At 38.9% G+C, this 12,632-nt stretch overlaps 1 protein-coding gene across 3 annotated transcripts in view; it reads left to right on the plus strand.

Annotated features, from left to right (window-relative positions):
• The first annotated feature begins 456 nt into the window (after nucleotides 1–456).
• Nucleotides 457–12,632, plus strand: part of KIDINS220 (kinase D interacting substrate 220) — a 77,625-nt gene continuing 65,449 nt past the window's right edge. For all 3 annotated transcript variants that reach the window (XM_026844094.1, XM_026844095.1, XM_026844096.1), the window contains exons 1-3: nucleotides 457–477; nucleotides 4,857–5,004; nucleotides 11,216–11,314. In XM_026844094.1, coding sequence (XP_026699895.1) covers nucleotides 4,897–5,004; nucleotides 11,216–11,314 — 207 coding nt within the window. In that variant the 5' untranslated portion in view covers nucleotides 457–477; nucleotides 4,857–4,896. The remainder of the gene's footprint in view (nucleotides 478–4,856; nucleotides 5,005–11,215; nucleotides 11,315–12,632) is intronic.

The raw sequence follows: 12,632 nt of genomic DNA on the forward strand, positions 1-12,632 counted from the left end.
TGATCTCTTAATGTTTGTGAAGTATGTCCATTTAGCAAGTAATTACAGTGAGGTGTCATAAGGGATGGCTTATGCTTGTATTAGCAAGATTCTGTGCAGCATGAGTAAAAGTGATGTTCCAACTTGCTTTTCATTTCTCCTACCATCATAAAGTATAAAAATGGGTGAGAATATGAAACAGACTTATGTTAGTCTTTCGTAATATGTACAATTCCTCTGTCTTCCATGTTTCTTTAAATTCTAATTTGAAAGTATTTAATTTCCAGTTCTTAAGGGCACAACACTGCATGTTTCTCAGACTTATACATGCCCAGATTTCAACAGCACTGTAATTATTTCCTTTTACAGTTAACTGAAAGATCTGCCACAGTATTGCATGTTGGGAAGGTAGCTTTTGTGTCTGGAAATAGAAGGAAACATGTTAAAAAGAAGGCAACAATTTTTTTTCATCATATGATGGAAAGTATGAGTTTTTATGTAAGTCACTAGGATTTTTACCTATTGAAAACAAAACAAGAGAATAAATTCTTCTCGCTAACACTAGAATTTGACCAATTTTGATATTTATTTGTAAATGATCACAGCTCACACAATTAAAAAAATATGGGGGAGAACTATGAAAAAGATGGTGATGTTTGGAAAATTTAGTGTGTAATAATATTTTTAATGCAGTTAGAAATTGTTCAAGATTCTGAGAGTACATTAAATATCTGCAGACTTAAGTTATCAAGTTCTCTGCAGACAGCATTGGTGCAGCTGAAACTAAATTTTTGTAAGTCAGCAAATTTTTGCTGTCTTTCCAAAACAGCAATAAAATCTGCTTCAGCTAGGATGTGAGCGCCTTACAAAAACAGGTCAATCCTTGTGCAAACATTTACCTTCACTTAAGCGTTTGTGCTCTTAATATATCTTTTCATAGTTCTTGGTGTGTTGTTGGTCTTATAAAATACCAGGATTTGTTGCCCAAGGGCATTGTGAGATTTCCAAGCTTAGAAGTTTGGACTGTGAATGAAGAGATGGTTTATGGCCTGGGAATTGGCTTGCTTTGGTGAGAGAAAAAATAACAGCATTAATCTTTATTGGAAAGGGCATCAACTTCCAAATGGGTTCCTCGTTTTGTTATAGGTTGTGAAAAGGGTTCTGCTGTGCCAGAACACAAAGTAAATACTGTTAATTGAGCAATTAAGGACCATATATGTATTGGATGCTCTTGAATGGTAGTGGTTTTCACTAGATATGTGAAATTTGGCAGGAATTAAGTTACTGTCTTTTATTTTGGTAAAGATGAACTATTGAGGGTTTTTTTTATTCTAGGGTTGTTTGTTTTGAAAAGTGTATGAGCATATATTTCAGGATTTTTTTCAATTCGAGGAGCCATAATAGTTACGTATCTAGCTAGAGAGTATACCTCAGAGTTTTGGTTTATGACAATTTAAAAGAAACTTAAGCGCTGGAAGAAATCACACCTTAGTGTCCAGTACCCACATGGAATTTGAGTACAGTGCTTAATTTTCATAACCTAATAACAGATCTTATTTAATAAAAAAATGCACTGTGGCTGTGCTCAGTTTACACCAAGTTGCTGTCATGAGTGAAAATATAATAAATGAACTTCAGCCTAATTTCAGGCATGGTTATTGTTCTTCGGGGGGGGGGAAAGTAAAACTTAAAAAAATCTTAACACCAACTTTCTTTACATTTTGTTGGTAGGGTGTTGGGGTTTGGGTTTTGTGTTGGTTTTTTTTTTTTTTTTGTGCTTTATTTTGCTCCATTTAAGGATGAGAAGAATACTAGTCTAGATTAACCTGGTGAATTCCAGTTTCATTTTAAATAGCAATTTCTCCTACTGACTCCTTAAACAGTGCTTTCCTAAAGCCCTCCACTGATGTCAATCTTCTGGATGCTCTAAGAAGCTTGCCTGAAAAGTGGCAAATGAAAGCATGAGGATGCAAAATTCATACTTAGAGTATTTGATTTTGTTGGTTCTGTTTTTATAAAATAGACCATTATTCATTCTAAGAAGGGAATACTGTGTGACAGTGAAGTCTGGGTGGCAAAGAATCTTAATATACTTGGAGATGTTTCACCCCTACAAAGCTTTTATCATTTTAGAAAAGTAGTATTAAACATGGGGTTTGTAAATGCAGCTCTAGATGTGTTCTTTCATATCAGATATTTTGCTGTTAGTCAGAAGTTTAGGTTGCCTCTAAAGATTCAGCTCTACATTAGGGCAGAAGCTGCACTCTCTCAATAACTGGGAGTTCAGGTAATGATTTCTGAAGCAGGATACTTATCTGCAGTGCAGCAGGGCTGCCTTTGCCATTTTGAAATATGACAGTAGGGAACATCAAGGGAATAACCTTAACTTTGAGGGGGAAGCAATGCTGAATACTTATTTTTCCTTTTTCATACTGAGAGTTAATTGGTGAAATTAGCAACTAGATAGCAACTACCAGGCATAATTCACTTGGTGAGACCTTGTAGTCATGTTTTGCTGATGATTTTTTAATACAGTTTTCAGTTTGGTATTTGGTATGGAAAATAGCACAGGGGTTTAAGGTACAGCTACAGGAGAGAAGCTGGGACACTGCACAGGGAAATCTGAAAACATCAGCAGTAGCAGTGGAGCTATCAGAGAGTGACATTTCCTGACTTGTGTTAAAATGTGTAAAAAATGATGGGAGGAATTCAGGTGCCTGAATGTGAATATCTGAAGTAATTTTAGGTGCCCGAGAATATCCCAGACATCTACTTAGGGCTGTAAGATACTGACGCAGGCTGTAAGGGAGGCAGACTGTTCTGAACTGGGAGCTAGATGCCAGGCAAGATGCTGACTTTTATGGTGGTTTTGTGTCTGAAATGACAGTTGGACCCTGTGTGTGGGCACTGGGTCACTGCAATCACTGTTTCTTTTCGGTCTTTAATTTTTGGTGTGGTTTAGGTTTTTTTAAGTTTGCAACCTCTCCATTAGCTCTTCCTCCTACTGAAAAAAAACCAGTTACATGACACTGCTGTTGTACTGCTCACACCCTCTTGCATGATGATACTGTCACTGTACAGTAAATGTGACAGACCTTTTGTTTTCTTAGTTTATTTATAACTTTCTTGTGGGAGAGACTGGCTAGTTGTGAAGTGCCTAGTAAAACTGTCACTGGGCTTTGTATATCGAATCTAGATTTTTTTTTAAATGGATTTTAGATTTGGGGTTTAAATAATGTCTGAATTATGTGATTTGATTTGTATATTTTTCCATGGTGTGTGGAAATTTGCAATATAGAGAGTTCTTTGGAATTTGTCCTTTAAACTGCAACCCAACCTGGATTTTAAGCCCAAATTTAAGAGTGGGAGTCACAGTCCTTCATTTTCCTCTCTTCGCCCTCTCATGTTCCTCTGCTTGCATGTCTAACATGTACGTGGTTTATGGTTTTTTTTTGTCACTAGACATTCGTGTGTGCCTAAAGTTCTTCTGCATGTACCCAGAGCTGCTGTCATCTTAACCAAACTGAGCATGTTGGCTTCTTTGCCGACATTTTTATGAAGAAGGCATTTGTATTTGTAGGTCATCTGATGGCTGTGATGTTGTAGGTGAGCTCAGGTTGTGTCTGACGTATCCTGACAGCAGCGTGTTTGTATATGCTTACTTGCTAAAGGAGAAAGGATGGTGCATAGTGTTACAGTCTACGTAAGCAATTTAAAGCAGAGCTAGGTTGTTTGATTTAAATCTCTAAATCTAAACTAACTTCTCTTGCTAAGTGTAGTGAAGTTCCTGCTGGCTTCCTCTGGTGTCTTTTTGGCTAATGTTCCACTTCAGTCAGGAGTGCAGAAAAATTCACTGGCTGCTTTTATGTGAGAATAAAAGTTAGAACATTTGCATGGGAAAGCTGCTGGTCTTTGACTTCTGCTTGGTAGAGAATAGCCTAACTGATAGGGTTTAGCTAATGCTAAACTGGAGTTTTTCCTCCACTGTTACACAGCAATCATGCAAGAAAAAGCCAGAGTCATGTCATACCATGTCATCCACTGGTGAGAAGGGTGGTAGAGGGAGTCTTGTGCTTAGCCCCATGACTTGTTCTGCATCCAGTGAAATTTGATTTAGGTGCAATGAATACTTAGGTTTCTGGAGCTGTATGCGTATAAATTTGGTGCAGTAATACTGCTTGTTCTCTGAACTTATTGACCCACACTTTTTTAGGAACTCTTAAATGGTACTTAATTGTCTGCCTTAACCAAGAAGAACCTTTCCTGTCTTACATATTAGAGGTTAAAAACATATAATCAGTTAACAGAAGCTATGTTAGGTTTGACTAGCAAGTTAACAATATGCCATCACGTGCAGGCATGTCTGGATAAAGTTGGTGATAACTGATTTAATAAATAGTGTTTCTCAGAGTTCCGTATGGTTGCAACTTAGATATTATCACTGTATTTCATAATGCTGAGTAGTCTCAATGTTCTGCTTATGTATATAAAGGGTAAGGTTATATTGTAAATAGCTGGTGTATATAAACTACGTAATGTAATATGGGTGTTCCTGTATTGTTATATATGCAGGAAAATTCATGCAAATGAAAGACTACTATTCATTCCATTCAAAATACATATTTAGATAGTGCCTAAAAACTGGAATAACGTATGTAATTCTCTAAGAGCTAGAACGATTAAGCAATTGACTCTTCATTGAAATGTACTGCATTTCCGTGCATGTCTCCACAGTGTCTTGTTGGGGAGAATTGCAGGTATTTGTACCCAATCAATAACTCATTGGCATGTGCAATTCATGCTTTCTAATGTCAGAGTTAGCTCTTACAGCCTTTACTTATGCTTTGCTTTTTTTTTTTTCCTTTCCTGAAATACAGATAAGCTTTGTTATAGAAGAATTTTAAATACTGTACGAAGATGGCAAGTCTGATGAGTCAGAGTCTGTTGACCTATGTAGAAGAAGGAAACGTTCCTGCTCTGAAAGCACTTCTTGAGAAATGCAGGGATGTAGATGAGAGAAATGAGGTAAGATGATCTTTTGAAAGGACAGTTTCATATTGCAGCTTATTAGTTACAGAAGGAATAATTAGTGACATCACACTAGTTATTTAATATGCAAATTTCAGTTTTATTTTCAAGTGATTGTTTACCTCTGTGCAGACTGCAAATACAGTATTCTGTCTCTGTCAGCACCTCAGTATATTTAATTGTATTTTTCTGAGTAGTATTCTGAGCTGGAAACTGCATTTCCATCCTTACTTTGTGAATGGACATTATACCTGTATTTGTGCAGCTGGGAATTGTTTCATAGTTCACAGATCCAGCTGCACGTGCATTCTTTCCCTGTCCATTTTGGGCTGAAAACTGGGATGATAACAATTCTTCCCCCCATATCGTGGTTCCCAGGCAAGAGAAACTTTGTTATACGATCCAAATAGGAGCAATTTACTCTGAGTGGATGCTCATCTGGATGAAAAGATAGGTATTCAAAAAGTAAGTCTAGATGTAACCAGGAGGATTAAATGACTTTACCAGGATTATACAGCAAGTCCTGATACACAGAAGGGAGTTTAAATGTGAATTTGGAATCCTGCAATAGTGCAATAATTGTTAGCTTCTGCTTTGTCATATGATTTAGTCTGATTTGAACATATCACCACCAGCAATTTCAAGTGAATGTACTGTGGTTTCATCATACTGCACTAAAGATTCCTGAGAGTTTCTTGGGAGGTTTGGCTCATGCAAGTGTCTGTTGCGAGTGACTGTTTACATAGCTTTGCATGATGCTTAAAATTCAAATTATCTTGATGCACTGTTAAGTTTTATGTGTATTTTGCAAATAAGTTTTAGATGATTTGACTAGTTTATTTCATCTTCTGTAGTAGATTTCCTGGTTTTTAAGCATCTGGACTTTTCTTTCATCTGGAGGTACAGCTTGTATCATCAATTTTTATTTTAGCGTTGTGGAACTGGAACCTTGTTGACTTACGTAGTATATTAATTCATTGGATTAATAGAAAAAATCAGGATAGAAGGGACCTCTGGAGGTCTTTTGGATTCAGTCTCCTAATTGAAGGACTTCATTGTTATATCAGGTTGCTCAGGGACGTAACAAGTAAAATCTGTAAGTCCTCTAAAGGATGGAGAACCTGTATCTTCTCTGAGCAATGCTCCAGTGCTTAACCATTCTCTGTTTAAAAACATTTTTCTTATGTTTTATTGGAATATCCTTTGCTGCATCTTGTGTCTGTTGCTGCTTGTCGTATTGTTGTGTGTGTCTGAGAATAATCTGCCTTTTTCTTCTAAGACTCCTCTTCCATCCAGGTACTGTAAGACTGATAATAGTTCCCCTTATTCTTCTGTTTCCCAGACTGAACAAATCCAGCTCTGTTTCTGCTTGCATGTTTTGTGCTCCAGTCTCATAACCATCTGAGTGACCTCATTGCTGGACTCTCCAGTTTGTTGATCTCTCTGTTGCTGGGATTCTCTCTGTTGGGAGCCTAAAATGGGGCATTGTGTTCTGGATTCAACCTTACCAGTGTTGACTAGAGGGCTAGCTATGCTCTTGTTTGTGTTGGTTTAGGCCCTGCTGGGACCAGAGAGCACGTTGCTGTTGCCCTTCCCCCACCCTCAGCCGGTCGGGCTGGAAGTTAGGCATGAACCCTGGGGTAAAATAAGGAGAAATTTAATACAACAGTGTGATAAACAATCTGAACAACAACAGTAGCAATGATAGCAACAATAAACAGCATAACAGTGAACAAGACAAAAGATATATAGAGAAATACCGCTAAATGGTCACAGAACAAAGCCGATGCATGGGTACCGCCACCAAAAAAGCCAAAGAGAAAGTAAAAAGGTTCTGCCCCTGGACCTGATGTCAGCATGGTATGAATAACCCGGCTGGAGATCCCTTCCGCCTCTCTCTCTGCTGGGGAAACCTAACCCTATCCTAGTTGAACCAGGACGTTGTTAATGCAGCCCAGGATTTGATTTGTCTTTGTCGCTGCAGGGGCGCACTGCAGACTCATGGCCCTCTTGTCTGTCGGGGCCACACGCCTGTTTCTGCAGCACAGCTCTCCCGGGGGGCAGTCTCTAGCCATTACTGTTGCATGAGGTCGGCCTGTTCCAGTTTCTGCCTTTGCCTTCGTTGAACTACAGGGGATGTCAGCCTATTTCTCCAGCCTGTTGAATTTCCTTTAAAGGGCATATATCAGCTGCTCATCATTGCTTGGGGCAGTCCGTAAACTTTGAGAGCTCTTTCTCTGTCATGGTTCTGGGTGTTGTGGAGATGCTACAATGTTAGCCCCGAATCAGACCCTCCCAACTCGCACCCCTTACTGTGAACGGTTGATAGTTATCCATTGAGTCTGACAGTCCATGCAGTTTTTTTACTCACCTTGTAGTGTATCAAAGACTAGCTTTCCAATTCTTTCTTTTTTTTTTTCTTTAATGTCAGTCTTGGAAATGTATGTCTTGTTGCTTTTTTTTTAAACCTGCATAAGTTGGAAAGAATATTTTTGGAAAGATGTTGAATGATGTATATTACTCAAAACCAGAAAGCATCATGCAAATGTGAAAACAATGTAAAGAATTTAGCCTTACTGTAGTTATTAGATCTGTTTTCAATTTAAGACAGTTTTCTTTTGTTGTTGGCACATTTATTTTGTACTGTGTATGCATGTATGCTGAGGTATTTGAGATGGGAGAATTTTTAAGTTTCAGAGCATACACATGAACCTCACCATCTGGCATGCTGTGTATTTGAGAAGAGGAATAGTCTGTTCCCTCTGCTGGTAATTCCTCTCAGCAATGTGGCCGAAATCAGACAGGCAGTCTGTGTTGACTTTATCAATAGTGTCACTGTCTTCACCTTCTTTTCTAAATTTTTCTTTCTTCTTGATGGGACTAAGTGCACTCCCGAGTTTCAGTAACTGCCTTTTTTGCAAGTCATTTCCGATACCTGATTTTTTTTCAGTCTTCTGATACATTGCATTGTGGAGGGTAATTTCTGGAGACATACAGGGTTTGCATCAGTTTTGAACTCATGGGGAGGGCTGTTCAATGATAGTTTTGTTAAAGTATGAGATCTTAATTGGAATTCACTGGCATTGAGTGAAATTCTGTCTCTCGTTTTGTATCTGCCAAGACATCTTTTGTTTTTGGGTAAAAAAGCAAAATACCAAACCAAGACTGTCAGTGAAGTAGGCCTAAAAAGATTGCTGGCAAACCAAGATTATTAGTGCCAGGACCTCCCAGGCTGCAGTGTCTTGTCCATTGGTAGGATCACCCCTGCTGTTACCAACCCTTTATATCTCAAATGTGATCAGTTCCCAGCAAAACTGAGATGTTCCAGTCATTTTGTATGGATGGTTTTGTTGGATTAACACCAGCAGTTTCATTTAAAGTGGAGTAAGTCTCAGTCTCACTGCCTTTTCTCTGCACGTCCTTTACCCTGTGTGCATTCTTCTCTCTCATATCAGACACACTGATTACTTAACAGCTAATGATAGATGCTTGCTTTGTGTGATGCACTTTGATCCTAACAGCCTCAGCATCCTTTGACATGCTTTTCTTTCTGCTCTTCTGCTCTTGATACTCAAGTACCTTCTGCGTCTTCAATTTTGAATCTTCTGTTCTCTCACGGACTGTGAGAGAACGCTAATCTGTAAGGTAACGCCACTGAATGGTTTCCCTAAAAAGATGCAGATGTGCCCCTTTATAATTTGGATATTCCAGTGCTTAGACTTAGCTGTGATGTACAGATATACAGTACTTGATATGCTTGTGAGAAATAGGAGCATTTAGTTGTTGTGGAGTGTCTAGACTTTTGGGCAACTTTTGAGAATTAATCTGGATGTCACATATGTAGTAATTATCTTTTGTTTCTATGTTGGTAAAATGTTAATGATTTGCTAAAACATTGAACCTATATTTGAGAATCTCCTAGCAAAAAGGGAAGGATGTTTTCAGTACCTCTATAAAAAAGTTTTACATCTGTCTAAGAATACTAGAGCCAATCTACAGCTGTATGACACTTCTTACAGGAGGGGATCATTTTCCCATCCACAGCCTCCTCTTGCCTGGAGATATTTTTGTTCAGTTTGTGTTATCCTTTTGTGTTACCTGCTTGTGGAAGACAATCACAGTGATAACAATAGTAATCGTTTAGAAGGAGGTAAGAAGAATGCTCATGCTAAGATTGGGATTTTTGTATGTATTGCTAAAGCACTGCTTGGGAGGCACCTCTGGAGACTGACTAGCCCTGTGTCCTGAGGTGGGTTGGTTGGAGCCAGTTGGAATCTGGCACAGGGCAGTCCCAGCCTCCCTTCATGGAGACCCTGTGCAGCTCCCCCGATACCAAAACCAGGACACCGATACTTAGTACAGTGAGGTTCCTGTCTGCCCATTTCTCCAGCCTGTCAACATCCTTCTGGGTGGCAGCACAAGCATCTGGTGCATCAGCCAGTCCACCCAGTTTTGTATCATCTGTGAAGGTGCTGAGGGTGCACTCTGTCCTGTTGCCCAGGCCCTTAATGAAGGGGTTAAACAGGACCCTAGTTTGACCCCTGTGGTACTGCACTAGAGACTGGCCTCCAGCTGGAAGTTGTGCTGCCAATCACAACCCTCTGAGCCCAGCAGTTCAGCGAGTTTCAGTTCACCTCCCTGTCCATTTATGAAGTCTGTTCATTAGTTCACAAACTTCATTAGTTTGTGTGGATGTTGTGGGAGTGTCTCAATCCTTGCTAGGTCATGACTTCTCAAATCACTTAGCATGTCTATTCCCAAAATATTAACTTGCATATAAAGAACTCAAAGAGCAAAAGTTATGACTGTTTTCTCCTCCAAAAAGTGCTGTTCTCTTCTAGGAAGTACTGTTTTCTTTCCTCTTGATTTTTTTTTTGAGCATTCTTTTTATGACCAGACCTAAATACTACTGCTTGTTGATACAAATTATACTTTAGGACCTAAAAGCAAAAGTATTATTTTGAATATATACAATGTCTAAGTTTGTATTGTTATAACTATACCAGAGCATGATTTCTCCTGTAAGGAATTGCACTGTTAGATACTATGTTATATCCTGTAACGGGTAGTACTGTTGGATAGACGTGATGTCAGGAGGAAGATTCTGTGAACGCTAGTTAAGAAATAGTTGGTGGACCAGAAAGCTTTTTTGAAAGAATTGGTGCATCTCTGTTTTTTTGGTTTTGGTTGGTTTTTTTTTTTTTAATACATAAAGAGCAAAAAGAAGGCATCAAATATCTTTATTATTCTTACTGTTAACTGCTTTACTAATGAAGATTAGTGATCTGACTGTATTCTGATTCTGCATAGATTTTTATTCTTTTCAGGGAAATTGTGGGTATATAACTCCTAAAGTAGCTTTTGCATTATCTAGAAACTAGATAATTCTGAATTTTCTATAAGGTACAGGGACAAGACAGAAGAGAGGTCAGGAAAAATAATCTTCATTTATTAAGCTTGTTGAAATTAACAAATTTACTGTCAAATTCATTAAGTTTTACTTTTCATCATGCAGAGCCATTGTATCTCAGAAGTTTGCTGACGCAGAAGTAGGCTGATAGAAGGGTGACAGATTGTAACTGACTTTTAAAGCATCTTTGAAGGCAAATAAATTAACTTTTCTATCTTTCAACTTCCCTGAGATAAGGCTGTTAAGAAACAGTGTTGTACAGGGCAGGAGCGATGTCTGTATTTGGTATGCTGTCAAATGAAAGTGTGGCATATAACTTGACTATTTTTTTCCAAGACTTCATCAAGAAATCTTACTGCTACTCTGAATCAGTGTACATATTTTCATGACCATTGTAGTTCCTAGGCTAGATGTATTTATTTGTTAATTTCTAAACAATGTGACTGAGTTATTTCAAGATGTAAAGCTTTAACAGGCTGTATTAGAGATGTCTTCAGTGGGCAAATTATTTAGAAAGAAATTTAACCATGTAACTCTTTTTTATAGCCATTTTTAATGTCTGATTTTTTTTTTGTTTGGGTTTTCTATCTCTTCTGGGACAGGGTTTAATATCATGGTCTCCATTTTTATTACAAGTTTGCTGCATGGTTTGAAAACTGTTCACTGCTGCTCACTGGCAGTTAAAAACTGGAAATTACTTTAACGTTCCTCTGTAGTTTTTGGCCTTTAATTATTGATATACGTGCGTCATTTGCATCACTTTCCAATGCATCACTTTTCCTATAATGTTGATTTCAGAATGGCCAGACTCCACTCATGTTGGCTGCTGAGCAAGGCAATTTAGAAATTGTCCAGGAGCTTCTCAAGAAGGGAGCTAATTGCAACTTGGAAGATGCAGTAAGTATTAGTGCTTTGTGTGATGGTACCTAGCAGTAGAGAAAGAAGAAATTTCAAGAGGCAGGCATGCAAAAGGAATTTAGGTCAGTGTTGAGGAGAGGGGAAATAAAAAGGTGGAAGATTATGACATATGAGAATTTTATCCAAAACTGCTTGGCTAGGTATTCCTTTGATTCAATGCCTCATTAAAAAATAGAGATATTTAATATGTTTTAAATGTCTGAGGGTCTCTGTTGAGTGCTGCTGCTGTTTCTTCTGGGAAATTAGTACTTGGAAGCTATAATAATAGGATTGGCAGTAGTTGACATAAAAAGATAGGTGTAATAGGGAAATACAGCATCAGAAATGAGGTCCAAGTGATTTCGCTCATCTCAGTGATGTGTAGTATGTTGGGATCTTGGTTTTGGCTTTTTTCAATAAATAGTAAGGGAGAGTTTAGGTTAAAGGATTATTTCAGGTGAAAGCCAGAACAGTGGCAGAGAAGGGCTTCGATTTATGAATTGTCTTCCTGCTTTTGCAGAAGAGGTTGACTCTAGGTAAAAGATGCCCAGAAAGGGTGAATAGGACAGAGGTGGTGTCAAAAAAAGCTTTGAAAGTTCTGTATATTGGCAGCAGGAGAGGAACCTGAATCCATGCTACTCCTACCAGCTTGATGCCAGTGCCAGTAATAGATGCCCGGAGCCTGTTGCAGGGTCACAGATCAGCAGGAGAGCACCTGAAGAGCAGCACAAAGGAATTTCAGCTAGTCAGTCGGCTTCGTGAGGGACCCAACTTAAATGCCTCTATGCAAACGCATGTAGCATGGGGAATAAACAAGAGGAGTTAGAGACATGCACATGCCTGCAGGGCTACGATCTTATTGGCATCATGGAGATGTGGTGGGATGGCTCCTGTGGCTGGAGCATTGGAATGGAAGGATAGAGGCTCTTTGGGTCAGTGTCAGAGTCAGTGTCTGTCACCTCTGTGCCCAGTAAGATCATGAAGTGGATCCTCCTGGAAATGATGCTAGGGCACATGGAAAATAAGGAGGCGATTGGTGACAGCCATCATGGCTTCACTGAGGGCAAATTGTGCCCGACAAATTTGGTGGCCATCTACAATGGGGTTACAGCATTTGTGGATAAGGGAAGAGCAACTGATGTCATCTACCTGGACTTGGGCAAAGCCATTTGACACTGTCCCACATGACATCCTTGTCTCTAAATTGGAGAGATATGGACTTGATGGATGGACCACTCAGTGGATAAAGAATTGGCTGGATGGCTGCACTGAAAGAGTTGTGGTCAACAGCAAAAAGTCCAAGTGGAGAGCATTGATG

Source organism: Athene cunicularia (assembly GCF_003259725.1).
Source record: "Athene cunicularia isolate RWA chromosome 3 unlocalized genomic scaffold, athCun1 chr3_part1, whole genome shotgun sequence".
Classification (NCBI taxonomy): Eukaryota; Metazoa; Chordata; class Aves; order Strigiformes; family Strigidae; genus Athene; species Athene cunicularia.